Source organism: Periplaneta americana, chromosome 9, assembly GCF_040183065.1.
Source record: "Periplaneta americana isolate PAMFEO1 chromosome 9, P.americana_PAMFEO1_priV1, whole genome shotgun sequence".
Lineage (NCBI taxonomy): Eukaryota > Metazoa > Arthropoda > Insecta > Blattodea > Blattidae > Periplaneta > Periplaneta americana.
Window position 1 is genome coordinate 5,152,353 of NC_091125.1, and position 27,503 is coordinate 5,179,855.

Here is a 27,503-nt window from a genome sequence, read left to right on the forward strand (position 1 = left end):
TATATTTGACCGGTCACACAACAACCGGCGAGGTTGAGCATCCAACCGAATATCCGGCTTTCAAGAGGTTGCGCCTGATGTGTTGCTGGCTAGACAGAACCACAGATATATAGGACAGAACACCAATTGCACTTCATCTTACAGGAACACTGATGACATTTTCAAACTACACTAATGGAGTAAAAATTGAACGAAATATGCTTTTCCTAATTAAAAAAGTGTTAGATTGGAATAAGATCATCATTGATTGGACACTTTGGCACATTTATCTTCATAACTAATATATAAATCAACTAATGGACACCGGTAACAAAGGAAATAAGCATAAAGCTTAGATAAAATCTCACATGTAAACAAATACAAGAATAAAATAAATAGCAGTCACTTACAAAATAGACGAGCAAATAAGTACTCACTTACTATTTTAACGTTCATACTTTAAACTCAAAACGCATTGGCTACCTCTGGAAGAGTAGGTGTTAATATAGCCAATATATAGTCTTTTAATTAGATTTTTAAGTGGAGTATTATTATTTTACTAATAAATTATTTTTAAGGAGATAAAGTTGTTAACAAAAATAAAAGCACCCTCGAGCTCTAATGATTGCAGCTTCATGATGAGTGCTGTTCAATTTCTGGATTGCTGAATGAATGAATGAATGAATGAATGAATGAATGAATGAATGAATGAATGAATGAATGAATGAATGAATGAATGAATGAATGAATGAATGAATGAAGTCGGCCTGGTTGGCTCAGCTGCTATAGCGCTGCCATTCTATGCCCGAGGTTTTGGGTTCGATCGCGGGCCAGTGGCTTGTAAAAGATCTCCTGCGGGACAAAGTTCCGGCACACCAGCGACGCTGATATAACCTCGGCTTTTGCGAGCGTGGTTAAATAAAACATAATATTTTGGTTGGATGGATTAATTAATAAATTAATGCAAACAATCAACCAACCAATGTGGAGAGATTCGGAAATATCAACTGAAACGTACACGATGATAATCGCGTCCTTCCAACAATTCTTGGAACTCAATATTAATCTGTCTTTCATGATCCAGAATCGTCCATCCGAGAAAGAATCGGACATTATTAAACCGAACATTGGACTACTCTGCGAGACGGAAGAGCTTCGCGTACTGTCTATAGCACCAGGCGTTCAGTAGCAATATATCATTCCTATGTTTCGTAACCGGTTGTGCACGATTCTAATTTGAATGTCTTCGACCTCATGTGGAGCTTCTCCAACCGCCCTCCAGTATCCTACTGCATCTGTACTGAGAATAATAACACATTAAAAAGATGGTTTTCTTGCCGCTGCTTTGTGGCACAGAAGTTCTAACTCACTCATTTATAGTGCGTAACACAACTTCGGTATTCAGCGTGATGGGTATACCGAGGACTGACGTTCTTCTGCTTGAGTAGTAAAGTCTCGTGGTGTGATTTGGAAATTTTATTTATATGTACCCGAACGGCTCTATAGATGACCCTGATCATAACCCAGATACAGGCTATGTTTTTTTTTTGCTTTAACAACATCTTAGGTTATTTAGCGTCTGAATCAGATGACGATGATAATGCCGGTGGAATGATTCGGGGTCCAGCACCGATAGTTACTCAGCATTTGCTCATATTGGGTTGAGGGAAAACGCCAGAAAAACCTCAACCAGGTAACTTACCCCGACCGGAAATCGAACCCGGGCCACCTGGTTTCGCGGCCAGACGCGCTAACAATTACTCCACAGGTGTCGATGTTACGAACAGCGATCGACAGGTATGTTTTAATTAGCATGTGATTAGGAAACATCGTGTGTTGTGCATCATGGAATGTGTGTGCATAAAGTAGAAACACATAAGCCTCCTCTCTTTCAGTTTTCAGGATTTAGTCTTTCACGGGGAGATGAACTCTCGCCTGAAAAACGAGACAGGATTCGAAAGAGAGAGGGAGAGGGAGAGGGAGAGAGGGGGAGTGTGAGAGAAAGAGAGAAATGAAAATAATAGAAATAAAAGAAAATGAAAAGTGAATTTAGGTCTTGAACATAAGAGAGCTCATAGAGAAAATACGATTCCAAGAATACAACTTTGGCCACCAGGTGAGTGCCAAACCAGTACTGGAATACGTTAAATCAGAGGCTGAATTCTTTTTGGGATATGGGAAGCCATCTTGTCCACAACTCGTACTTGTTGCAGGCAATAAAATGTAAGCAATAAAGAAATCGTAGGTAAACATTGTTCAGACTTACATGTAGGGTTATTTCTAATACTGTGGTCTTAGAAATTTCTATGACTATTCTATTATTTTTGTATCTTCCAATACAGGTGCGTGAAGAAAAGGAAATCGCGACGAATTGTGTTCTTTATGCATACGGTGAAAGTAAAAGGAGTTCAAACAAATGTATGAAAACGTATGTTCGCTTCTTCAAAGACTACATATTAGCTGTAGTGGAATATAGACTATCCAGAAGCAGATTAAAGATGGCAGCACAGCGTCGCGTAGTGACCAACGCAACAAGAGACACAACAAATATTGAACAGAAGCTGTAGAAACTTTGATAGATCAACTATCATAAATATCAAAGCCACTAAAGTAGGCAACAGATTTCACATACATTATATTTAGATTGTGATGTTACCATTAAGGCCCTCTTCTCGGGGCACTATCGTAAGTGGTGTGAAGGAAAGTGAAACCACAAGAGAATTCCGACAAATTCCGGCGAAAATGTTAATATTGGTTTTAAGTTACAGAACTCAGATAAATTTGTCACTTGCAATAGAATCAATATTCATACAGGCCTACAAAAAGTAAACCAGAGATGTATGAGTTCTATCTGCACTTGAGACACAAAGACAAGTACATCTATAAAAGACAATTAAAGCCCGAAACAAAAATTAAGAAACTATCTCGAGACGCTCTGCATAAATCTGAAAAATATGAAGTAATGCATTGATATGATTCCATTAATTTGTAACACTCAACGTAAATATTGCATAATATTTTGTTTCAAAGTAAAAGTATCGGTATAAGATCTTCAACCAAATATAAAACCTCAGCGTTTCTATAAGATCACCAGTCTTTTACAAATAATCTACTCCCTGATAGAATACTGTTCAAATTTAATATCGGTAGAGACAGTAGTAGCAATATCAGTACTTCAATTATTACAGCACTCACTTCCAACTCAATGCTCTGTGACGTCACAGCGAGCTTCTCGCGTTCTCCGTAGCAATCCAGATAGACTCTCAAGTCCTGACCTGATCGAAGCAGTGGTGTGTGGCAAACCAGTTTAACTTAGCGTTTGCAGTACCTAATAAGTAATAATAGGAACGAGACAGGTACACGCTACTATACTTAAATAATTTTGGTATCTTTCTGATATATTTAATGTACCTAAATTCATGTAGACTTATTTTTAGACTGAACTATAGTCCTGGGCGGCTTGGCATTTGATTAAAAATCCTTTGAGTAAACCCTAGCTAAATGGAGTTATTTAGTAGATAGGCATATTTTACTGATGTAGAAAGTCACCTGATATAACCTAGATAACAGAACTACCTACATGTCTTTAAATAATTTTATATCATATTTTCTAGGTTGAAGATATAAATGAAAGTGCAAGTAATTGCACCAACCCTGAAATTTCTGCAGTGTCTCCCAAAATAACTATTTCCGTTCAAAGTGAAGATGATTTATCAGCTCACAATCCTAGGAAAGTAAGATGGAGGGAATTGAAATTACTTAAAAAACAGCATGTACAAAGTGAAGTATCCTCATTGTCATCTGTAAGAGAAAACAGTCGTGATTCTCAGCTTGCGGGTGGAAATAGTGGCAAATTAAAAATTTATGTGATATGTTTTTATCTACCGTAAAGATTGTGAAAATTCAAGTGCATTTACGGGATCGTAGCAAGAAAGGAATGTGATACCCAAAGGAACTGAAAACTGTGGCCCTGAGGAAGTTTTTAAGTCCTAATGTTTATAAATTTATGGAGTACTACAGTTGTCTACAACGTGCTTAAGACAAATGACAGAAAAATGGCAGTACTCTTCTGCCCTAAATGAATTTATATTTTCTGGTGTAAAGTTGAAAGTGAGTAATTTAAGTGAGACAGAGAAATATTGCCTTAATTTCAGATGAAATGTCATTTTTTACTTCATGACGTAGATGGGAGGATAATATTAAAATGGATTTGAGAGAGGTGGGATATGATACAGACTGTATTAATCTTGCACAGGATAGGGACCGATGGCGGGCTTATGTGAGGGCGGTAATGAACCTTTGGGTTCTTTAAAGCCATTTGTAAGTAAGTAAGTATCGGATGAAATAGTAGGGTTAAGTAATACAGGTACTGTACAATGAAATGTGTAGACTAATCTATGTTTGGCATGAACTGGCAGGTCTACAACGTAGATTCTACATATTTGTAGTTTCTTCATAAATTAATGGGAATTAAAAAAAAAGAGAGACAAAAGACACTGCCCGTTTAAGTATGGTATTCCTTGCATACCGTGTATAATATGAAAATATGTACATACTACTACTACCACCACCACCACCACCACCACCACCACCACCACCACCACCACCACTACTACAACCACTACTAGTACTGTATTTTTCTATTATGTATAATAACTATAATTTTGTACCTAATACTTTTTCATTTATGCATTTCTTTGTATTACTGGTATGTATACCCAGATCTGATTTCAATACTGCTGCCAGCACGGCTTCATAATAATCGAAGGAACCGATATCTACTTTCCTTTCAGTAGCCTATATTACTCATTCTCTACATTACACTATCAGACCTATACATTCAACCAGAGCTAGTAGCTCTGACAATCCACGATCCGCCACAGCTCCGAGATCGACTCTGACTATTCCTCCGGGCCCCTTCTCAGAGAGGAAAAGCGTACTCCGACGTCACAACTCGACCAGTTGGTAATGACTGCATTACAGCGACCTTCTCTATTGCAGAGGCTATTCAGAGTCCAATTTCAATGTATATGCCCAAAGTACTCTGAGAGGTACAGATTTCTTTTACGTGTCGGAAATCTTCTGCACGGACGTCCCAGCCTTACTTCCCTTTCAGAGGAAACCATGCTGCAGGCTTCATCTAAATCGGTCGGATCTGCATATTTTTCATTCCATTTCTTTTCACTTATTGTATTCCATATAACTTATTTTAGCATTTGAGCTTTAAGATGTGAAACAAGTCAAGATTTCACAAGATTATATATATATATTTTTTTTGGCAAGATGAAGTGAGCCGAGGATTCGCCGTAGATTACCTGGTATTTGCATTATGATTGGGTAATACCTCGGAAAAAACCCAATCAGGTAATCAGCCCAAACTGGAATCTAACCCAAGCCCTAGCGCAGCTCCAGATCACCAGGCTACCGAGTCTGCCGACTGAGCTACGTTGGTGGCTCTACAAAAAATATACAGTAGACCTACATAGCATACAAACCTAAAAAATTATTCATCTTTTGAGCTATACATGTATATATTAATTGGTAAACTTCAATAAATTCGGTAGGCTAGTTAATGTACTAGAAGCAGAATTAATTATTACACTGCAAAATGTGCTAATCTGCAAATATCAATTCAATCTTTACTGTCAACTTGAAATATTTCTCTCCATTCTTACAAAGATACTGAAAGTTATTTCTATCCAAAGAAATTATTATATTTACCCTATATGGAAAATTTCTGCAGACAACGAAAGGCCGTCTCTAATATAAAAAGCTTATTCGCAAAACACGTGGGCCAGTTGAGTAGATTAATCACAAAATAGATGTAATATTAGTATTCCTACACATCTGTATAGTCTGTATGTGTTCCCATATCATCATCATCATCATCATCATCATCATCATCATCATCATCATCATCATCATCATCATCATCATCATCATCATCACAAAGTGATGGTGTGGCCAAGTCACTGTCATTTAATATTAAATGTAGGCGTCATATAGAATGATGGGTGAACGGCTGTATCTTCGTAGTCAGTGCACTGTTTATTTGTACGTGTTTATTAGAACTGCAAATGGACAAACACGCGATGGCACTGAAGACATAATTACACAGAATAATTGAATTTAATAATAATAATAATAATAATAATAATAATAATAATAATAATAATAATAATAATAATAATAATAATAACAATAATAATAATAATAATAATAATAATAATAATAATAATAATAATAATAATATTTTAAAGTAACTAATTACTTAAAGTAAAAGTAATTTGCCATTACAACTTGCATACATACATACATACATACATACATACATACATACATACATACATACATACATACATACATACATACATACATACATTACATGCATACATATTATAATTTACATTCATCAATTATTTATTAATTCATAATTTTCTGCAAACCCAACTGTCTCTAATCTTTCCTACACCCTGCCTTCCTCTTGCCCCCGCACATGATACATATTATCTTGATGTCGTCTATCACCTGATAGTTTCTTCTTCTCCGAACTCTTCTGCCGTTCACCATTCCTTCCAGTGCATCCTTCAGTAGGCAGTTTCTTCTCAGCCAGTGACCCAACCAATTCCTTTCATTTCTCTTCCTGACAAGTTTCAGCATTATTCTCTCTTCACTTACTCTTTCCAACACAGCCTCACTTCTTCTTCTGTCTGTCCATTTCGCACGCTCCATTCTTCTCTTTGGCACTGATATCTTTCACCTCACTCACTACACTGGCACTATGGCACACTTCACTGACGCTATACGAGTAGAACACATTTCACTGACACTACAAACTTTTCACTGATCAAAAAATTTCACTATCACTATATATTGTGATCATAGCAATCACTTTAATGATTACAGACCAACTAACCAGATAAAAAGGTTATCCAGACGATTTTACGGCGGTATTTTAATATCTCTCAGATGGTAGTTTCAGTCACAACTGAATGCGGAAATTTCATACGAATTTTAATACCAGAATAAGAACACTGTTGACTACAAAAATCCAGAAAAGGATTTTTTTGAAGTAGGCTACTGCAAAAGACAGATTGCGGCTCGATTTACGAGCTACGTCGTTCTATATAATAATAGTAGGCCTATGGTAAGTTCTAAGACGCCGTTTTCTGAATTTTACGTGTTAGGCCTACGGTAATCAAGTGATACGTCAACACTTTTCTCATACAGTTCGTAGTTTCTTCCATCGAAAAGGAAGAATTAAATATCCCGTGATGATAGAGTATCTCGAAATACTTTTTTTAATTACTATGTTTATTGTACTCGTTGAAAGACATTCATCTCTAAACAGATTTCCCACAGGAACGTACCCAGTCAATACTTAAAAAAAACTTACCTTGCAGTCGACGTCGACAGAGCTGGCTCATGATGGGGACGCTTACCTGCAAAAAACATAACAAAACATCTCACATTAGTCTTATACGACAATATACTACCACTGCCACCACCATTATTATTATTATTATTATTATTATTATTATTATTATTATTATTATTATTATTATTATTATTATTATTATTATTATTATTTTCATTATTAATATTATTATTATTATCATTATTATTATTATTATTATTATTATGTTTCTAATGCTTTGTTATTCGAGCTATAACGCATTTTTGGAGTAATGACGCAATTATTGTTATCAGCTACCCCATGTCGCCGAAATTGCACCAACTTGCACACACGTAGACAGCGTGCTCAACATCACGAATCACTCATTGTATCTATTTTAATATTTAATTGTATTGAATTGCAGAATTGACTGAACATGACTTGGAAATCATGAGTCTGACAGTGACGATAGCGTGAAAGATAAAGCATACGTACCTGGTGAAAACGACAATGGCATTTCCTCAGAAAATGATTCTGATGAGGTTTGTATTTCAAAATTATACATATTATGTACGGTATTAAAAATGGGTAGGTCAAGTAGTTATTACTGTTTTATACCTCCAATTGGTTATACTCTTATACCGTAGTTTCAAACACCGTAAGACGCAAAAATATGAAGTGGTGACATCCCAGTGGCTGGTGGAAAATAGATAAAGCAACGTGGAAGAGGAGCATTAGCAAGGAGCGAGTAGGGGTACAGTAAAAATGAACCTGGTAAGTGGAAATGCAACAAAGACAGTGGAAAACGACAAGTGAAGCCAACATTTTAAATATTTCCACTCTACGTCAAATAAAATCAGAGGATGTCCAGAGATACAACAGAAATACGCCATAGATCACACACGTTGCATTATCATTTTTTAATTAATGATAAAAGGGTTCATATTTGTAAGACCATATTTCTTAACACACTCTGCATTGGAGAATGGCGTGTAAGGAGCTGGGTGAAAATAGGATACGGGAAAAGTCCACTATCTGGTCCTCATAACTACTCTCTTTCCAGCTAAAGATTGAAGTAAATGTAAATAAATGCACGTGGCATAATGGTTCCTCATTGGCTATTGGACGCATAACGCCTCCAAACTTATGCTTATCATCTTCTTCCTCACGTTAAAATAGTTCCTTCTAAAATAATAAAATGTATAATATACATGGAATACGAGTGAATTAAACATGCTTAAAAGAACACTTTCTTACGATTTAAACAACATGTTTATATTAGTAGTTTCAGACATTGAGTGTTAAATCATTGTAACGTTTATTATTGCAACACGCATGCGTAATAGGCATTAAATCCCTCCCAAGGTGACTTGCAGCTTCACAGAGCACATCAACACAGCTGGTATAACACAGTGCGAGATTCAGTGTTGCCAACCTCAAATAAATTTCTGTAGAATTAAAGAAATTCTCCACTCTTCAAAGAATAACATTTAATCACGAATCTACAGAAAAAGAAAATCCACTATTCCCAGTAGAGAAATAATATATATTAACCCTTCGTGAGCATTTTACGGGTTAGTTCAATGAATGTGTTGAAATGTCTGCAATATATCAGACAGTGGCTGCCCTGCGTACTCACTTACTGAAAATAATGTGCCCTGGTGGCTGCTTTGGTAGCTAGCTTGCGATTGCGGAGTAATACATTTCGGTTTTGTTTACGTCTACTTCAATCTTTAGTTGGAAATAGTTTAGGCAGAGTGCAATTAATTATTACCGCTTTAATCTCCAGTTTTATTTTTGTTTCGTATTTCATGTATTTTTTTGTCTATATAGATGTTAGAATTTGTTTTTACTTATTACATTATTATAATTATGTTTTTCAATAAACATAATGTTAATAATCAAGAGAATTGTGTTCAGAATTATTAGCAGTATAATAATGCTCCCACCAATTTTCCATTCAAAACCTCGTAAGTCCATTTTTGGTTGGGAAGTTAAGAAACAACATCATGTAGCCTAATTCCATTTATGGCTCAAAATGAAACAGCAATAGAAAATCAGATACCTCATCATCAAGAACACTAATTTTATTGCAACATCGCAGTGTTTCGTTAAGAATGCGTAAAAGCCTCGTTATCTAGATAGTTTCTTGCTTCCCTGTAAAATTTTGTTTCTAGGAGTTATGAAGTTCTGATCATCATGCGACATGCAAGACATTCAGTCTAAACTAACCTGGCCTGTCGCACATTCGTAAATTCAAAGCATGCGAAAAGCTTAAGCTAACCTAACTTAACACGTTTCAACTTCCTGAACTTCTCCGCCAGCCTCTACTTTCACAGCAACTTCCGATCCTCACATTCAGTGTGAAATTGGCATCGGAACTTTTATTATAATAGGTATGACTCGACTAGAAGCCAAGAATGTATATACAATTGCACCTTAACGTGATACGCAATAATTCAGAAAAACCTAAACTAACCAAACTTAATCTAATCTAATCTAAGCTGTAACCTAACAAAACATAACTTTAAAAAAATCCAGTGTACACTGGCGTGAAACTTTCCTAATGTCACGCTTAGTTATGTTGGTAAGGCTGAAGAAGCAGCTGTACAACAATAGAGGTTTATTAACGGAGTACGATTGGAACCATCTCTGCGCTAGTTTAGCCAAAATTAATTGACCTGGAAACCTACTCGCCCTCAAATTATTATTGTTATTGTTTAGTCAATTGTCCGAAGACAATTCTGAACCTCAAGTGATACCAGCAAGACACCACTTATGAGACAACTAGGCCAGGAGATAATGGGGTAGGATGGTCAGTTCCCTTCCCTCTCCATTACATACATCACCGATTAGCTACAAGTACACTAATCAGACTTGAGATGCATACAAACAATTTTTATTTCTCTGACAGAAATCGTCAAGTGAGATGTACTGCCTGTTAATAGATGTATATAGCCTATCAGCCAGAACCTCAATCAGAGGCAAAATTAGTATTGCTGGTATTAAAAGGAAAATGTAAAAAATTACATTACTGATCCTCCTATAGTTTATATACCTACCCCATTATCTCGTGGCTTAGTTTCCTCTTGAGTGATTCCTGATTGGTGTCACTCATGAGGTTCAGACCTGTCTTCGGAGAGTTGCCCAAGTAACTACAACTACAACTACTAAGCTGATAATGGAAACCCAAGCTTATGGTGTGTTTATACCCTTCGATAAATTACAGCAAGTTTTCTGTCGACAGACGCTGCGAATATTAATCAAAATTAGCCTAAGCTATGGAACCTACGTGCCTTAACATCACATTGAATGGATCATTAATAATAATTTGTTGCAATATTCTCAGACTGAAAAAGTTGCTTTGATTTTTTGTACTATGTTAATCTAACAATAAGTAAAACTTAGCATAGTGACAAAACATACTGAAAGCATATGGACATACTTAAATAAGAGTGTTCACTAGGAGGTAATAAAGGCGTTCCATTCTAAAGCTATAAATTGACAAATAAACACACACATGCACCACAACCATTCATTTTGCGATGCTGCTAACGAATTAAAGTTGGGAATCGAGTCTATGCCTTTTGTATCACACGACAGAATGATGTATTGCGCCTATACTTCGTTCCATAATGCCTGACAGGAGAAGTAAACATTGCCAACAGAGCAGGAGAGACGTATATTATTACACAACCAATGGAATGAGATCTATGCCATTGGTTGAATAGCAGTTATACTTCTCTCCACTTCTGCCGGTAACTTTTACATCTATTGTCAGACATTATGGAACGGAGTATACTCAAAGAACAAAGTTCTATGACGGCGCAGAGTGGAGAAGGTGAGTTACACAGTAGGCTACATGTGAGGAGCTCGGAATCAAAACGCGTTAAGTCCAAATTTTATCGAAAATGCGTTTTTTTCGAATTTACGTTCTTTTAGAGGCGCTTCATCATGCTACGCTTGACATTTGTTGCAATTGACATTTTTAGCCTGTTTAAAGTCAGCCTGAAATCGAGGGTCTGATTCAGAACGTATTCTTTCTAACGAAAGCAGTACACCAGAATGAACGTAATTAATTCGCCTCCTGTCTTTAACTAATGTCCATTGTTGACTCTTCTCTAAAGTTTTTTTTATTGCTACCTTTAGGTCCATGCAGTAAGATTTAAAAGGACGAGTTTATTGCCTGGAATCTCTATTTAAATCCCCACGCGCAGACAGTGAGTTAGTGGTGTGCGGTAAGTGGCATTTAAAAACAGGTGGAGGTCGTTTGCAATAAACATGGGTCTTTTACTACAAACTGTGATATTATACTCATAATTTAGTTATATTTTGAACTGTATGGTAGGCTTCGAAAGACTCCAGTACAAAACATTGTTTGCACTCCCACGTTATTTCGCTTGTTTCTTGTGAGATTTAAAAACTTTGCAGGTTATCGCTGGTTTCTTTTTCTATGGGTGATAGGTATATGACCGGAAGGGGGGGGGGGAAATGAGCCCGACAGTTTGCTTGTAACATTGTCGTCGTAACACCAGCATCCCTTCCACTAACATTGCAGCTAGGCAAGGTTAAACCTCAATAAAATGTCTGCTTTCAGGTCTAGTCGATTTGTGAAGATCCTTTCCTGCCTGGGTTTGCTTCCCTTCACGGTCTTACATGCAATTACGTAGACATTGACAAGCTGAAAAGGACCGGTACCATAAATATTATATTGAAGGAAACATTTCTGCAGTCTTTTTTACGTATTTTGCCATAATGAGGAAGGGATATAAAACTTCATTCTGACGCTGACCTGACGGCGAACCCACAACATAACGTTACTGTACTCTATTACGCCCTTCAGTTTCACCACCGTTTCTTCCCCTTCATTGTTACCCTTTTTTCCTTTATGTTGACCATGTGAATCTTGTGCTTCGTAGACAGACCTTTTCTGTCATGTCACTTTACTGCCAATAACTCTTAAAAGACCTCGATTCTCACTCCCTTTCTTAAACTTTGTCGATTCCACTTGGGATGCAGGACAACTTCAATGCACTTCTATTTAAACAGTTACGAATTTTAGAAAACCTTTCGCGTATATTTAGAGCAAAATAACTCCTCTTCTTCAAGAAAGGTCGTTTTACAACATACAACAAATCTCTAAATAGACAGCTTCAAAAAACTCAATATGACAGCTTGAATTAAAACTGTAAATAAAAGTCGCAGGGTCTCCGAGACGTCATGTCTAGACGGCTACGCTTTGGGAGCGCATCACGTTGCTGACCAGACTTCAGTAGGCAAGGGGTTAGTTAATACAGCTTCTGGAAATAAGTGAAAGATTTAATATTTTTTAAGAATTTACACGAAAGGGCTAATAGAGTATTAGCTGCATTCATTACAACATTTTAACCACTACGTATGTTATAAAATCATGGAAGAAGGTGTGCCAGTTGGGGAGCACTCTACAGGAGCTCGAAAACGTCGGAAGAGTGGAACATCGAAACGAAAGAGGGAACAAGAAAACAGGTGAGTCTATTATACTTTTCTACATACAGTTTTACATATGAGTTTATGAGTTAGAATTGACTCCTTAATTCACCCGTTATGATACTGTGATAATGAATCACGCAATAATTGATGCAATATTGTTTAAGTTTGTTGCATAGTCCATCACCTAATATAATCATAATTTTGAAATTTTTTGATATACCGACAAGGATCCTGACATGCTTCATAAGGAAGGAAGATACAGATGCTGCAGCATCGCAGCGTTCTACCTAATTCAGCAAAGAAAAATAGTCCTTAATCATCATGATAAATTGCAGCAAGATAGACTTCTGGGATCCATGATGTCTGTGTCCGTTCTGAAACGACGTCGTCCAAGGAAGGATGGTGAAAAATTAAACTCGATGTTCATCAGGTATTAAGTTAGAGTTCATGATGAAACACTTCCAATATGCTGTAAGTTTTTTAGAACTTTATTCAGTATTGGGCAAAGCAGAGCTAACAGTATTGGTAAGTCAGTAATGTGTAAACCCATCACTGAGAGGAGAGGGGGTGACCGCAAAAGCAAGTTGTATGCAGAAAAAAAAACAGTCTGTAATCAATTTTCTTCCTAAACTCAAAGCCAGAGAAAGCCATTATTCAAGGGGGAAAAGTAAGAGCCTTTACCTTGCTTCGGAACTGAACATATATAGATTGCATAAAATGTACAATGCTGAAGTTCCACATTCTTTAAAGGTGAGAGAATGTTTTTTATAACATTTTTTCTACAAATTTCAACTTGGGGTTTGCGGTTCCTGCAACGGACGTTTGTAGCTTTTGCATCAGGACGAAATTCCAAATTGAATGTGCCGATACTCCAGAAAAGAAGTTGGAACTACAAGCTGAGTTAATTGCTCATAAATTGAGAGCGAAAACATTTCACAAAATTATGAAGAAAGATCCTCAAAATAGTATGTCCTTATGTTTTGACCTCCAACAAGTGCAGCCATTACCAAAGCTAGCAACTGGGGAGGCATACTACGCACAACAGCTTTCTTACTGTGCTTTGTGCATTACTGACATTGATAACATATTTCCCAACTTTTACTACTGGACAGAAAACCAGGCAAAAAGAGGGGCGATTGAAGTTAGCTCTGCTCTGACTCATTTCCTAACAAATTATAATTTCAAAGAAAAAAACATTTCCCTCCTGAGACTCTTCTCCGACGGTTGCACTGGTCAAAATCGAAATGCACATGTTGTCCATGCTTTGTATTGGTGGTTGTTGAATAAATCTCCAGATTCATTGAAGGAAATATGTATGACTTTTCCTGTGCGAGGGCATTCCTTTTTGCCAGCAGACCGAATGTTTGGTATTTTGGAGAAAAGCCTCAGGAAACATGCAGAAATACTGACGCCAAAAGAAAATCATGATATTTACGGTACAGTCGGTGTCATTGACGTGTTGGGTGAGGATTGGCATATACACAATTTCAGAGATCTGTGCGATTACTTGAAAAAGCCAGTTGGCATAAGTGATATGAAGAGAGTTAGGCTCAGGAAAATAATGAAAGCAAACAAACATTACATCAATGTAAAATTGGAGTATATTTACACAATGGATGACCGTAGTAAATGTCCAGTATCAATACTTAAGAGAGGTCATGCCATTGAAAATATTGAGAGGTTTGACCCACCCTTAGTACCATTAAGGAATAAAATAAAAGCAGAAAAATTGTTGGATATAAAAAAGTTATTGCAACAAAGATTTGGTGAAAATTGGAAAAATAAAGATCAGCTGCAGTTGTATGTCAAGGTTATTGACCATGAAGAAGGACTTTCTGATCAGTGTGAGGAAGATGAAATAGTGGAGTGTGAGTGTATGGAAGAAGAGCCTGGATAATCAATGATATGACTGAAATGAACTCAACAATGACAGTTAAATTTAATAAATTAAATTTTCATTCTATGTTGCTTGCTAAAACAGGTAAACATAATTTAATAATTTAATAAAATAATTGTCTTCAAAGTTAACTTTGTATTTGTATAAGAGTCTTTGGAAAGGAATGTGGTCACAATTAAAAAAATCAGCTTAAATGAGTGTTTTGAATATATGTTTGCAACAAAACGATTTCAGTCCGTAATTTCGGAACAAAACGCATTAAGTCCATGATTTTCAAAACTTCTTATATAAATATTACGCTTGGATAATTTTGTTTGATTTTGCGCAATAGTGCCACCTAATTTTGCGTAGTATTCTAATTATATAATTGCTTTCAAAACTTTAAATTTTTCAGAAGTTTAGGAGCTTTTAGTTTTTCGACTCTCCTGAAAAGTTTTGATTTGTGGACATAACGCGTTTTGATTCCGAGCTCCTCATGTGGTCACTGAAGCACTGGACACCAGGTGGCCCGGGTTCGATTCCCGGTCGGGGCAAGTTACCTGGTTGAGGTTTTTCCGGGGTTTTCCCTCAACCCAATATGAGCAAATGCCAGGTAACTTTAGGCGTTGGACCCCGGACTTATTTCACCGGCATTATCACCTTCATTTCATTCAGACGCTAAATAACCTATGATGTTGATAAAGCGTCGTAAAATAAACTATTGAAATAAAAATAAAAAAGCACTGGACATACCTGTTGAATTCGCAGCAGAGCTTCATGACTACAACACGTTTTTGGAGTTTTATAAAATATTATGCATCACTGAAAGTTATCGGCAAACGACACTCAACACGCAACGCACTACTACACCGGTACACAACAACTACATTGCTGTCCGCAGAGTCCCTAGCCAACTCGAGCGCCCCCAGCAGCTGGCGAGTTAAGTGGAAAGTGCGAGAGGCCAACAATCACTGCCATCGTGATCTAGACCAGGCCGTAATGCAGGTCGTGTGACGTCACTCGATGAGTCGGGCTTTTCTATTTGAGTATACGGAGCTGAGTGAAATATATTACTTTATAGCGTGTCGGCGCTCAATTTTATTTAGTGTAATGTGTGTATAAGACCCCTTCACACTTCTTATTGCATAATATGTTGCAGAAATAATTACAAAATTGTGTATTTTAATGTGAACGGAGTTTTACATGTTAACATAACCTGGTTGCATCAACATTTTAAGTTTGGAATGGAATATATTATGAGATTTAATAAAGAAGAATTATTTATATTGTGATTTTAATTTAGCACATCTACCTTCCTTACTTGTAGGTACAAAATTTACCACAGTCCCTCCTATGAAATTAGTGTATGTATAGTTGTGTGTTAATCTGGTAGGTTAGATAAATACAATTCATTACAACCCAGTATAGTAGGGAACAAATAAATAATACAATTAAATTTTTATTCAATGTAATATGTGCACAAGTTCCATTTATGTGTTGCATAATGTGGCAGGAATAATAAATAAAACTGTGTTATTTTTATGTGAAGAAAATTTACCATATTAACATAACCTATCTGCGTCAACATTTTAGGCTTAAGTTGAGAACGAAAATTGTTTTGAGATTTAATAAAGAAGAATATATTTTTAGGATAAACTTCAGAACACGGTTACAGTCCTTACTTATAAGTAGAAAATTCACCACAGTCCCTCATATGAAATGTACATACGTTATATTACTTAGTAGCGCTGAGGTATAGTTCCGGTAATTTCTGAACTGAAAACAGTTGAATTTATTTTTTGTGGAGATGTATTTGATCCTATAAGCAAGGCATATTAAAATCCTGAACGAACCGAACTAATTTGTATATGCAAGATGTATGAATACGAAGGGAACTATCTCAGCGCTAGTTTAGCCCTAGTAACATATTAAACTAATCAGACTTCAGACTGGAGTACCGTCTGAAACGAATAAATACAATTGAAGTGTAGACAAATTTCATTTATAAGTTATACGTAGCGTTATGCTTAATTATAATGCATAATTGCGAATATGGAAATAAGGCAAGTACTATAGAATAAACATAACCTATAACTTCAACACATTAAAATATGCGTGCGATGCAACTGAAAATTGTTGAAACGTGCATAAATGAATGTGCAAGAATTTCGTAATGAAGCATAAGTGCTTTATTTCAACTAATTACAATTCTAGATACTGCAACAGTAATGAAAACTATATGCTATAATTTTTCGTAATATACTATAGGCCTATGTATCTCGTTTTTAGTTCAAATTGTGTATATTATCAAACTTCGTATTATTTACTCGTATAATGTAGGTTATTCACAAATAAAAAGGGCGCAATAATTTAAATTTAATAAGAAAAATACGGTAAACTAACAATAATGGATTAGACGAGAGTAACCTATGAACACAAAATTGATAAGCAAGTTTCAATAAACCATGTAATATGACTACGCGTTATGGGGCATGGTGATAATTAAACCGGAAAAAAAAGAGTAACATCGGTAACGCTGCACTTAGGCCTAATCACAACTTACTTTACATGCCAGTCAATGTTTCCTTTCACGTATATATTATTAGACATATTTAGCCTACTGTTTATAAGACCAAAATTTCACTTAACCACATAAGGGCGCAATATTTAATCGAAATAAAGGCAGGTATCACACATACGAACTTTGCCTGCAACAACGTAATTTTCACACCAAAATAATATTATACCTTAAATTGCAAGTAAATTGTGCCTCAAGTGTCTCACAGTCACTGTTTAAAATTTTACTGAAGCAATTACACTGCATTTCAGAGAAATATATGTTATTATTCATGCACTGCAACTAATTCATACGGTTGAAAGACCGCCCTTCGCGATCAGCTGTTAAGCGAGTCACGTGGTCTGCCTTACGGCCTGTATTAGATCACGATGGCAGTGCAACAATCATAGTTACGCAAATCAAGATTTCAGGTATAACTCCCTGTAAAGTTGATTTGAATAATTTCGAGGGAAAAATTGTTCCGGAGTCGGGTATCGAACCCGGGACCTTTGGGACCTGAAATCTTAATTTGCATAATACACGTCACTGTTCGTTAACAGAAAGCCACAATTTAAGTCACACGGAGTTAGTGTGCACTCGAAGTTGGTTGCTTGACGGTTGTCAGCCCACTTTGAGGTCTGTGGATATAGAGGGAAAAATTGGATCGGTGTCGGTTAGAGTTCCCGAGTAGCTCAGTGGTAGAGCGTTGGTACGTTAAACCAAAGGTCCCGGGTTCGATACCCGGCTCCGGAACAATTTTTCCCTCGAAATTATTCAAATCAACTTGATTTGCATAATACACGTCACTGTTCGTTAACAGAAAGCCACAATTTAAGTCACACGGAGTTAGTGTGCACTCGAAGTTGGTTGCTTGACGGTTGTCAGCCCACTTTGAGGTCTGTGGATATAGAGGGAAAAATTGGATCGGTGTCGGTTAGAGTTCCCGAGTAGCTCAGTGGTAGAGCGTTGGTACGTTAAACCAAAGGTCCCGGGTTCGATACCCGGCTCCGGAACAATTTTTCCCTCGAAATTATTCAATCATAGTTACGTCATACGAATATTCAAATTAATTCAATAATTCTGAAATTAAGTATATAATCTTGCTATTCTATTTACGTTATGAATATGTTATATTCAAGTATTAATTTAGATAAATTCATACGTATTAAGGCTCGTTTAATGTCTCTAGATTGTTATGCAGCTACAGACGGTTTGTTTCCTCTGTCCTGTGCACTCATAAGCCTAACACGGGCAGAGTGAACATGACTCCGATTATAATGTGAAATGGTCATTAATCCGCGTTATTTTCATATGGAGTAGCTTTACATATTTACGTAACAAAAATGTTTTAATTATCGCGGTATCCGACAAAGTTGGTCTCTGTCACCCCTATTATACATCAGTTGAATCATTCGACGCTGGCGTTTGACAGTACATGGATCCATCACACTCCAAGGAAATAACGCTCTGTGTCAGCCCTGGACACAACGGAGAAGTGAAAAGTAACTCAGAAACCCCCGTCCATGTACTTTTCAATTACACTGCCTTATAAACAAACAGGCAGCAGGCACTGTGAATCATGAAGGATTTCAGGCGACCAGAGAAAGCCGAAATTTCGTGAAAGCCTTATACAATAATAATAATAATAATAATAATAATAATAATAATAATAATAATAATAATAATAATAATGTTTTATTTTCGCTGGCAGAGTTAAGGCCATAAGGCCTTCTCTTCCACTCAACCAGCCTTAATCAATACAATACATAAATTTAAATTACAAATATTTACACTACACTTCAAAGGTTCTCCAGCAATATTCTTCACTACACATTTATTTAAATTTAGATAAATCTATAAGGTAAAGTAGTAACTTAATTTATGAGCTAATTTAATTCAATGAATTATAATTAATTTAATATTTGAGATAGCTAGTAAAATGATTAAAATTGATTTAATATAAGCTTACTAGGACTATGTTACAGGGAGAATATATATATTTCTATTTCTATAATGAGAATATTAATGTAATTGCCATTAGAAGTTTTGTAAATCTATTTAGAGAAATTAATGATAATAATAATAAGAATGGACAGATGTTAGTTACAATACCTCATTGAGCAATGCTTACTTTCCTGTGTACTTTTCTCAGCCGGGGAAGGTGGAGTGGAGACTTAAGGGGAAATCTGCAGCGTGTCAAATGAGTTACTAGTGCCAGGCCTGCTCTAGATACTCTGTTATATGCTAATCACGTTCTTTTTTGGCAATAGCGAAGATGAATTGCAATACTCTATTAATCACCTATATATTACAACAAAAACTTACAATTTAGAAATTTCAACAAGAAAAAAAAGGCTTTTGAGAGTAAACAACCCGTGAGAAGTAAGATTTACATCGATTTCATACTGGGGCAGATCAACCAACTCCTTCAGATATTTGTTACACCCTAAAATACTTGAAGAGTGTGATATTTCTAATAAAAACCAAAAATTATAATAAATCTTTGAGAATCATGAACCCAGTCTTTTCAGTCACAAAAGTACAAAGATAAACAAGGCTTAATTGTAAAAAAAATTGTAAAAACCGGTTATCTGCTATGGTAGTGAAGCCTGGATTATTCGACTATAAGATGACCAACGATTCACAGCTGCAGAAATAAAATTTCTACGAAGAACTGCTGGCTGTAGTCTTCTAGATCACAAGACGAACACTGGTATTGCAGACGAGTTAGAAATATCACCTACTGTACAATATCTATAACAATGCGGACAAAACTGACTTCAGTATTTGCAAAAAATGTAGCGCACCGGACTACCTAGACCAGCCGTGGCGAAAATGGCATCGTGCGCCGAGCCACTGTGTAACCTACAACGTGCGTAGCACCTGTGGAAGGAGGTGGACACCCGAAGGGGAAGTGAAGCAACTGTCTGACTTATTAACGCATTTTCATTTTCCTTACGTCAAGTACATAAATACAGTTTTATACAGTACAAGGCTACAAACTAATGTTTAGTACGTGTAACGAAGAAAGAAATGAGCAATGAAATATATTACACATTATCACAACCTAAAATTAACTGTCTTCAGAATGTCTGTGCAACAAAGTTTCAAAATCAGGAATAATGTCACTTACTGCCAGTCGTAGTTGATCACGAAAGTATTTGTCTGTCAGTTGTGATCTAATTTTGGTTTTTACTATTTTCATTGTTGAAAACAATTTTTCACAAACATAAGTTGTAGCGAACAGGGCTTCAACAGAGGAAGCGAAAGAACGAAGCTTCAAATATTTATTTTTTGGCAAAGATTTGAAAAGTTCAACATTTGTCAAGTCCTTTCATCTAGCTTTCATTTAACATCCCATTGTAAATCTGTGAGTTTAAATTGAAGACCTAACCACATTATTTATACATCTGCTGAAAAAGGATCGACGTACAGAGATAATAATAATAATAATAATGATAATAATAATAACAACAACACTTAATATTTAATTGTTTCATGAGTAAAATGTTTTATGTTACAACCGTGACCAAATCATACATTTAATATTCTCACCATATTGGCAAAAAAAAAAAAAAAAAAAAAAAAAAAAAAATGCGTCCTCCCATCCTACTTGAAAATTTCGTTTTTGTAGATGTACATGTATTCGAGAGAGACATTGCGACGATACGCCACTCCCAAGTCAGAGACAAAAACAAATGGAACGGAGTTTGACTCCAGTGAGTGAGAGGGGGGTTGTGGGAAGTAGAAAGCAAGAGAACTGCACAGCTATCATTGCGAGCCACAATGTGCTCGTGAGTCACATTTTCGCCACGGCTGACCCAGACAGATGCTTCACTATACACCACGAGGGAAAAAGACTCATTGGAAGACCGCACAAAAGATGGTTGGAGACTGTAACAGGCCCTAGGGTTACTACTTGAAAGGATGATAATTTTATCATGCGTGAGGCAGCTGACTCACTCAGCGGTGAGTTTCTTGGGTCACGCGTCCTCTTACCCCGTGTATACCTTGACCAAAACTACTTCCGACTTGACAGTTTACAGAGAGAGGGGAGCAGTGTTGTCATGTTGCCCATCTTTCGTATAAGCGAGCGCGCTGCCGATAGAGTGCAGTAATGAACAGCTGACATGAACACATACATTTCTAACCAATTTGTTGATTCACTAGGCATTAAAACTTGTGTATATTATTATTTTTATTAGTTTATTATAATTAGTAGTAGTAGTAGTAGTATTCTTCAATGCAATACAGTTAGAAAAGCGTCGACAGGACTGTAAACTGTAAAAACAGGTTTAAATTTAATACGAAGCCTCTGCTTTTACGAGTGTCTGTATTTTTCAATGTAATATTGTTAAAAAGACGTTGAAAAAATTGTAAACTATAAAAATATTTATGATTAAAAATCTGCACTGCTTTTTTCTTTTCAAATATCGATAACAACGCTCTTATTAATTTTAACACAAGCAGCAGTTCTCATTACGACTTGCGCCAAAGGTACATAAAAGAGGCCCGCCTTTATCTTTCTCCCTCTCAAAATAATCTCTTACATACCACACAATCACACATCCTCTCTCTCGCTTGACTCTTTAACGAGCCACCTTGTCCAATATTCTTTGTTCTACGCCTGCCTTTCCTTCCTTCCGACATTGCACAAATCACCTGTTTAGAAACTCTCGCAAAAAACTATAAAATGCACACTAGCCACACACTCCACCAATGACAACGAAGATAATACGTGTAATATAATTTAAACACAATAATTATCGATACACTAAAACAATAATACAACTAAATAATATTTTAATTCACACAAAGCACGCGCTAACCAGCCAACTCAAAGTCATTCCAGGCGACTGTATTCACCACTAGGCCGTGGTATTCACGTGCAATTTGTAAACATAGACACGGCAACACCGTCCCGTTACCATGGTTACGCATCTCGTGATTGGTTGATTTGAATGGTTGCCATGGTAACATGCTAAAGGGGCCATTTGTCAGGTCGGAAGTTGTTTTGGACAGACCATAGTCGGCGCCTATAATGATATAGAACACAGTGCAGTTTCAAAACTGCAGGTTATTCAGGGTTTTAAGACTTTTTTATTATTGCAGAAATTTTGAGGGATTCTTTCCGTTTGTCTTCTCAGATCTTTGATGTTTGTAATATAGTCGGACCTTCACTACACCTATGGAACTCTGAGGACTACATCAAAGTCTGGATCATAACTGATAGGCACGCCGTGGACAGCCAAGTTAAAAGGCAAATCTATACGTGCACCACTCTCATCTCTATACCTGCTTGTGAAAACTTTATAATTGTGTTTCCCTCATTTTTTCCTTGCAATTAAACCCTGACTTTTTAGATATCTTACAAGCTAACTCTGTGAAATTTTCCTCAGACGCTCTTATCAGTTTTTCCTCCATCGTCTAAATTTAATTTTAGTCAGCAGAGTTGATAAATCAAATGGAAAAATATTTTTTCCAATTCTTCTATGCATCCAGCATGAAGCGCGCTGGTATAATGCACTTGTAATATAGTAGGAAAAAGTGTTCTTGCAAACAATGCACCAAGGAGAAATTTCAACGATAAATTCCTATCTTCTATTCATACTATTTACTGGAATTAATATTTACAATGAAGTACCAGACTCCCAAGACTCAAGTGTAGTATCACTGGGAGTATAATGAAGGTTCAAACATAACTTCTGATTTAATTGTGATCCTTCTGTCAGTTTCTCAGAAATGTGGTTAAAATTTGATTTACTTTTAACATTCTTCAGCAGAGACAATGATCCACATTGTTGTAGCAATGTAGCAGCAATGTACGTACATAAAAACGGGAAAATGAGGATCGATTTGCTGATTTCCTAAGTTCTACTGAAACCTCAACTAATTTACATTTAACAGCCACTCTGAACAGGAATGATTTGAGGGACGAATAGCTACTCGTAAACTGGTAACGCAACAATAACTAATTAGGGTAATTCCGGGTTAGATGGCCATAGTTTTTTTAATCACTTAGAACAGGGTAACCGATTGGAAAAGAAATAAGAAACAAATCAAATAAGTTCCTTCTAGGTTATATTTCTCCACTACAGTGCCTCAGGGCGCATAGAATTCACTGATGTAATAAAAAAATACGTTTGAAATATAATAGGCCACTGGCCATCTCACCCAACATATATGGGTGAGACGGCCATAGGATATAGGGATAGATAGCCACCATTATTTTTAAGTAAATTCATAACAATTTTTTGTAAAACAATTAGGTTATATGCACTGGACACATAAATATAGTGTCTAAGTGCATAATTATGATTGTTTGAAATTTTTCAACAACTTTATTTTTTGTTTTTTCCTCCTTTAGTGAATTTTCCTTAAAACAACACAGAAATAAATTGAAACGCTTATGAACACATAATAATAATAATAATAATAATAATAATAATAATAATAATAATAATAATAATAATAATAATAATAATAACAATAATAATAATAACAATAATAATAATGAGGCACGACAGCCCATGAAGGACCATGATCGACCAGCCGGCTGCTGGCCTCACGTCCACATGTCGAAGCAGAGGTGGACGATCATCCAACAAAATGGCGGTATCGTGTGATTAGCCCGATGATCCCCCCAGCCGTTACAGCAGGCTTTCTTAACCGGATTTCGCTACCTATCGTAGTTACCCAAGTGCATCACGATGCTGGGTGGGCACCGGTCCCATACACTGGCTCAAATTTCATGAGATAATTTCTTCCCCCATGAGGACTCGAACCAGCGCGAATTCCGTAACGCGAGTCCTAGGCAGGATGTCTTAGGCCACGACGCGGGACCTTATGAACATGTTAATGAAACAAAATCCTGAAAGGTCAAAGTAACAGCATCTTTTCCAGTTGGTTTCCGGGATAGGAAGTGTTGTCTCACAAGCAAACATTGTGATGGGAGCAGATAAGAAAGTTTTTTTTTCTTCCGCCATATTAATAATGTCAAAAGAAGTGCTTATACAAATTTTGGCCACTCGACCGTAATTACCAGGCCATCCAGAAAGTGATTTTCCCTGGGGCCGTTTACAGAAAAAAACACAATTACATGGAAATATTTATTGAAACAGATACAGCAATTGTTGCGCTAATTGTCAACGTATCTCCCACTGGAATTGAGACATTTGTCATACCATGGGATCAATTTTTGTACCATTGTGTCGTAGAAGTCAGCTTCCTGGGATCGAAACCAGCGTTGGACAGCCGCCTGCACCTCTCCACCGATCCCATGATATGGCAGATGTCTCATTCCGGTGTGGAATGTGCTGAAAAAAATAGCTCAACAATTGCTGTGTCTGTGCCAATAAATTTTTTTAATTAAATTGTGTTTTCTTTCTGTTAACGACCCCTGGCGAACTTTTTTTTACGACCCTCGTAATTGCGGTCAAGTGGCCAAAATTTGTATAAGCACTACTTTTGACGTTATTAACATGGTGAAAAAATATAACTTTTTCATCTGCTCCCATCAGAATGCTTGCTTGTCAGCCAGTCAGAGAATATTGACAAGTTCTTCAGCAAAAATGTAAGCGAGACTATAGACATCGGTCCCTGTAAGTGAAAATCTATGTTCCTGCGTATTTAATATGGCGAACAAACCTACATCCATTGGCATTGCCTCTTTGTAGAATTGTCTGTTTTAACTCTACTTTCCAGGGCTATTATTGGAATATGAAATGTAATGAAGGCTTGACGTACAGAAGTGCCATATTTAATGACTTCAAAAGCACGGTGTAAGTTATCTTCAATCCAAAGACGCGGTTGCTGCCGGGCTTTGCTTTATATTTTATCGGAATCTAGAAATAACGATACTTTTAACATAATAATATTCCTCAATTGTATGCCATCTATCCAGGAAAAATGCTGGCCATCTGTCCTTTTTTACGGGAGAGATGGCCATACCGCGTAATAAAAACTGGCAACAGTGAAGAGAAGAAATACAGTTAAGATAGAATGTTTAAAGATGCCATACCTCTTTAATAATGTTTCCAGCAAATTTCCTCACAAAATGCAGTATTTCTCTATTGTTATTTCAGAAGGTGAAAAATTATTGCTTGCTCACAGACTCACGAACGGCTACAAAACGCGGAAATAATAACCTTACAATTCGAAGGTGCAACAATCACTTCGTTTAATTAACATCTGGCGGCAAACCGATGTTCATTGGAAACAGAAGATTAGAATAAAAATAAGAGCGGTTGGTCGTCTCACCCGCATGGCTATCTCCCCCGGAATTACCCTAAAAGGGAATTTGTAACATATTATAATATGACATTGCAACATGAGTGAAACTGCGATTTTCAAAATGTGACCAATTCACATTTACAACATTATGTTTCCCTTAGATTCCAAAATCACGGTAAATTTCTCCGTGGATCCTTTATAGGTTTCCAAACTTTTTTGACTGAAGACACTTTACTGAACGCCCACGATATCGCGGCACATGTGTTTGTTTTTATTAATAACAACAACCAGTGATTTTCTTTTGCAGGAAAAGGTGGTGAAACTCTGTAGAATTTTATAGCGTAGGGGAGACAATTACTGTTCACTGCACGGGAATTTTGTGGTTTTTATCCTCCTTTTCGTCCAACTAAGACTTTCAAGGTGTAAGCGGAATTAAATGAAAAATTAAATTAAAACCATAGTTATCCATACATATTTCGCTTTCATGATAGAAAATACAAGAAAAGTGTCGGAACACCGTTCCAGCGCGTTCCAACAGAAAAAATGCACTGATAACTTCTATGTACTGTTGGACATCCAGTGTAGTAGATAGGTCGATGTTAACACGCAATCTAAAAAAAAAAAAAAAAAAAAAAAAAAAAAAAAAAAAAAAAAACAAGCAACAACTTGATTGGCATTAGAAAAAAAAAACAAATGTGGATGTCCGATAAAAAATTTTTATGATCGTTTTTGAGAACTCCCCTATTTACAGTAAATTAATGTGAAGTCTGCGCTTGGTAGGTTGCACAGAATTTCTCTATCTTACATTGTTTAGAGTTCACTATTTTCATGGTAGAAAATACTGATTCACACAAATATGACGTTGAAAACGGCAGTTCTAAATGTATTTTTGGTTTATTCGGCACCCCAGACTGATTTGACAAACATTTCCGCATATAATACACTCGGTATTTTGCTTACATTCATCTCCACGTCACGCAAAGCCATATTGCTTACAGAACGCAGTACGTTTTTGTGAACCCTGGAGGGAATTTTCGCGCACATTGTTCGAATCAGCATTACTGTTATCTAATTCTAACCCAGAGCTTGATTTCGAATTAAAAATTTGTCCATGATAAAATCTAAATTAAGCACATTTCATAAAATAGTCGCTCATAATGAAACTGAACAATATGTTCTGACGATTCTAAACTCTAGGGCCCATTTGTTAATAAGTGGAAACAATAAACGAATTGCTAGCATTATTGCAGATATTATATATTTATTAATTTGTCATACAGAATAATATCTGTAATATTGACAATTAATATTTGAGGAGAAAAATTCGCCCCGGCGCCGGGGATCGAACTCGGGTCCTTGGTTCTACGTACCAAGCGCTCTGACCACTGAGCTACGCCGAATTCAATCCACAGCACCGGATCGAATTCTCCTCCTTCAATGTTTCCCTTTGTGGCCAGATTCCAAGTTAGGCATATATGATGACGTGTATCCAATGTCAACTGCCATTATACTAGGAGCGCACTCAGCTGAGTGACTTGTTTGGCCGGGATTCCGCAGTTAAGTGCACAGTAATCTGTACAGACATATGCACTGCTCAGTGGTCAGAGCGCTTGCTACGTAGAACCAAGGACCCGGGTTCGATCCCCGGCGCCGGGGCAAATTTTTCTCCTCAAATATTAATTATTGCAGGTGTTCACGTTTCATTGGTAAAGTCTGTCTCAAAATAAAATGTACCATACTAAAGACTTTGTTGCAAATAAAAAATGCGTTGTTAAGAGACTTTCTGGATGGCATAAAATTTATTTTTGAATTCCAAACTTTCGCGACACACTCCATGGAGCTACGCGACACACCGGTTGGGAACCCCTGGTTTACAGATTAACAGATTAAAGATTCATTCATTAATAGTTTCCTGCTCAAGGCAAGTATTTTGCTACAAATCCAGCATTCTCCAATCTTCCATCCTTTCCACCTTCTTCAGTCTCTGCATACGA

General features: G+C 36.5%; 1 protein-coding gene across 1 annotated transcript in view; it reads right to left on the reverse strand.

Moving 5' to 3' along the window:
* LOC138705738 (zinc finger protein 665-like) overlaps positions 1-27,503 on the reverse strand; it is a 634,676-nt gene that overhangs the window by 440,020 nt on the left and 167,153 nt on the right. Inside the window, exon 12 of the mRNA XM_069834314.1 lies at positions 7,376-7,421. Within this exon, the coding sequence (XP_069690415.1) occupies positions 7,376-7,421 (46 nt within the window). The remainder of the gene's footprint in view (positions 1-7,375; positions 7,422-27,503) is intronic.